The following is a 2,403-nucleotide window of genomic DNA, read 5'->3' on the forward strand; positions in this document are numbered from 1 at the left end:
TGCTGTAAAACAGCAATTATGCTGAGTCAGGCTTGATTTTTAATAATCTTTTCCTGATAAATAAATAAATCAAATCAAATCATCTCTGAAAAAGTGACCGCTGGCCTGTAGATGAGTATGAACTACAGAGTCCTGGCCTGTAGATGAGAGTAAACTACAGAGTCCTGGTCTGTAGATGAGTGTAAACTACAGAGTCCTGGTCTGTAGATGAGTGTAAACTGCAGAGTCCTGGCCTGTAGATGAGTGTAAACTACAGAGTCCTGGTCTGTAGATGAGTGTAAACTGCAGAGTCCTGGCCTGAAGATGTAGCTCTTCTGTGCTGAACCATCCTATTGAACAGTGGCTGCTTTGTTTCCCTGACGTATTACTGATCACAGTTCTCCTGGCACATAACAGCATAAATAATATTACACTGATTGAACAGTTATACTGGTTGCACAGTATGTAACTATTATTTTTTATGAATGCCTGTGTGTGTTGAGGATATTTAACTTGGGTGTGTATCTGGGTCTCTGTGGGGGGAGTTTGGTTTTGAGCAACCTTGGTGTTTCGGGACATGTTTGCAGTTGAGGTGGTGGAGTGGGCTGCTTCTTTTGCCCCCTGCAGCGATGACGTTGGTTTGGCAGAGTTTGTGGAGTGCCAATGTTTGATTGGCATCTGAGATTTTGAAGCTGGAGAGCTTTCGCATGGCAGGGCCCAACCCCTGTTGGGTGCAGGTTTTTCTTTGACATTGACGGGTGCAACGTTCTAATTGCATCACGTTGTTTTGTAATGTCATTCCTTATTTTTTATGTTAACTTAGAACTGTTTTTGTCAAAATAATAATCAGCAGGGACGATGAAACTGAAAACCTCAGAATTTTACCGTGAGTTTTCATAATACAAGGCAGTGAATCTTAGAAATAAAGTCGTCTTACTGGGATTAAAAAAAGTTGATTACACAAAAAGTGGCAGAGTAAAGGAGATTTAAATTATTAATATATGATCATTGCCATTTTTTTAAGATAACCCTGTGCATATCCCCCCAACCCTCACGACTGCTTATTTGTGTGTGAAAACTTTCCTTTTTTCTTCATTTCTCCTAGCTCCCCTTTTTGCCAGCAGTGCACCCCTGCTGTTGAGGCTGTGGTATGAGCCTATGTGGCAGGAAGGCGCTGACGTTGCTGAGCAGCGTGTTTGCTGTTTGCGGCCTCGGCTTGTTGGGGATAGCCGTCAGCACCGACTACTGGCTCTACCTCGAGGAAGGAGTCATCCTCCCCCTCAACCAGAGCACCGAGATGCGCATGTCCCTCCACTCCGGGCTCTGGAGGGTTTGCTTCCTGGCTGGTGCGTAAGTAGGAAGCCAGAACAAATTAATGACGAGACGTAAAATGACAAAATAAAACTACTATGCAAAATTACTTACATGTTTTAATGGATTTTCAATGATAATTGGTTCTCTGAGTGTCTCTCATGGTAAATTTTGGTGAAAACTTGTCAAGTTTACTTAGTTAGACAGCAAAAACCTAAATATTTAAATACAAACATTTATTTTTTTAAATAAGTCTAAAGTTACTAAATGCTAAAAGATCATTTAAACTCTGGTAATTTTACGTTACTTAGAAATTATTATAAGATGCTTTGTTTCCTCTGAATCAAAACCAAATCTTTATTTAATCCTTTATTTATGTCTTTCACGAGAGGGAATTAGTTAATCCAATTGAGTTTATTATACATGTTACTATTATTATAATCCCCTCAATCCTCATGGAGACCATAAAGACAAAAGTAGTTGTCATGACATACAAAAAATATCTAAGTCTTTGAAAAGTCTAATCCCTCCTTATTGAGTTTTTATTCCCACTGTTAAACTCTGATGAAGTTAGACAGTGCTGACTTTACAGTTTAATGTTTGAAGTACTGTATGTGCACATTCAGATGTTTTGTTTGTTTATTTGTTTGTTTTTTACTCTTTTAGTTCCTATTTTTTTCACCCAGGTGTCTGCATTCTAGGTGGCTTGTTGAAATTTTGAGCATGGCTTTTTAAAACTTTTCCATCCCCTCTGTGTGGCTTTTAGGACTTCTGGATATATCTGCATGTATGTGCAGTTTCAAACTGTATTTGAAGTTTCTCTTCTTTTGAACTTTTCAGTTATTTTTATTCTAGTTAATCTCTTCAAGGCTTCTTCCTATAACTGACTTGTATTTTCTGTCACTAGAAGCACTCCGAACCGAAGAAAGTTCTTTTTTCCCTCCTCTGCCCTGAACAGCATAATTTATTTTATCTTTGCACGGTTTTAAACCTTCAAGAATAATGGGCCTCATGTAAGAACCGTTCGTACGCACAGATTTGTTCTTAAATTGTGCGTACGAGTGATTTAGGAGAATTTGTGGCATTCACCAATGTTTTCGTATTCTACGATTT

General features: G+C 38.7%; 1 protein-coding gene across 3 annotated transcripts in view; it reads left to right on the forward strand.

The window, feature by feature from the left end:
- The window catches only part of LOC106523250 (voltage-dependent calcium channel gamma-5 subunit), a 24,409-nt gene that overhangs the window by 12,888 nt on the left and 9,118 nt on the right, over positions 1 to 2,403 (forward strand). For all 3 annotated transcript variants that reach the window (XM_014016628.1, XM_014016625.1, XM_014016627.1), the window contains exon 2: positions 1,085 to 1,325. In XM_014016628.1, coding sequence (XP_013872082.1) covers positions 1,130 to 1,325 — 196 coding nt within the window. In that variant the 5' untranslated portion in view covers positions 1,085 to 1,129. The remainder of the gene's footprint in view (positions 1 to 1,084; positions 1,326 to 2,403) is intronic.

The sequence above is a fragment of the Austrofundulus limnaeus genome, unplaced genomic scaffold (assembly GCF_001266775.1).
Source record: "Austrofundulus limnaeus strain Quisiro unplaced genomic scaffold, Austrofundulus_limnaeus-1.0 Scaffold149, whole genome shotgun sequence".
Classification (NCBI taxonomy): domain Eukaryota; kingdom Metazoa; phylum Chordata; class Actinopteri; order Cyprinodontiformes; family Rivulidae; genus Austrofundulus; species Austrofundulus limnaeus.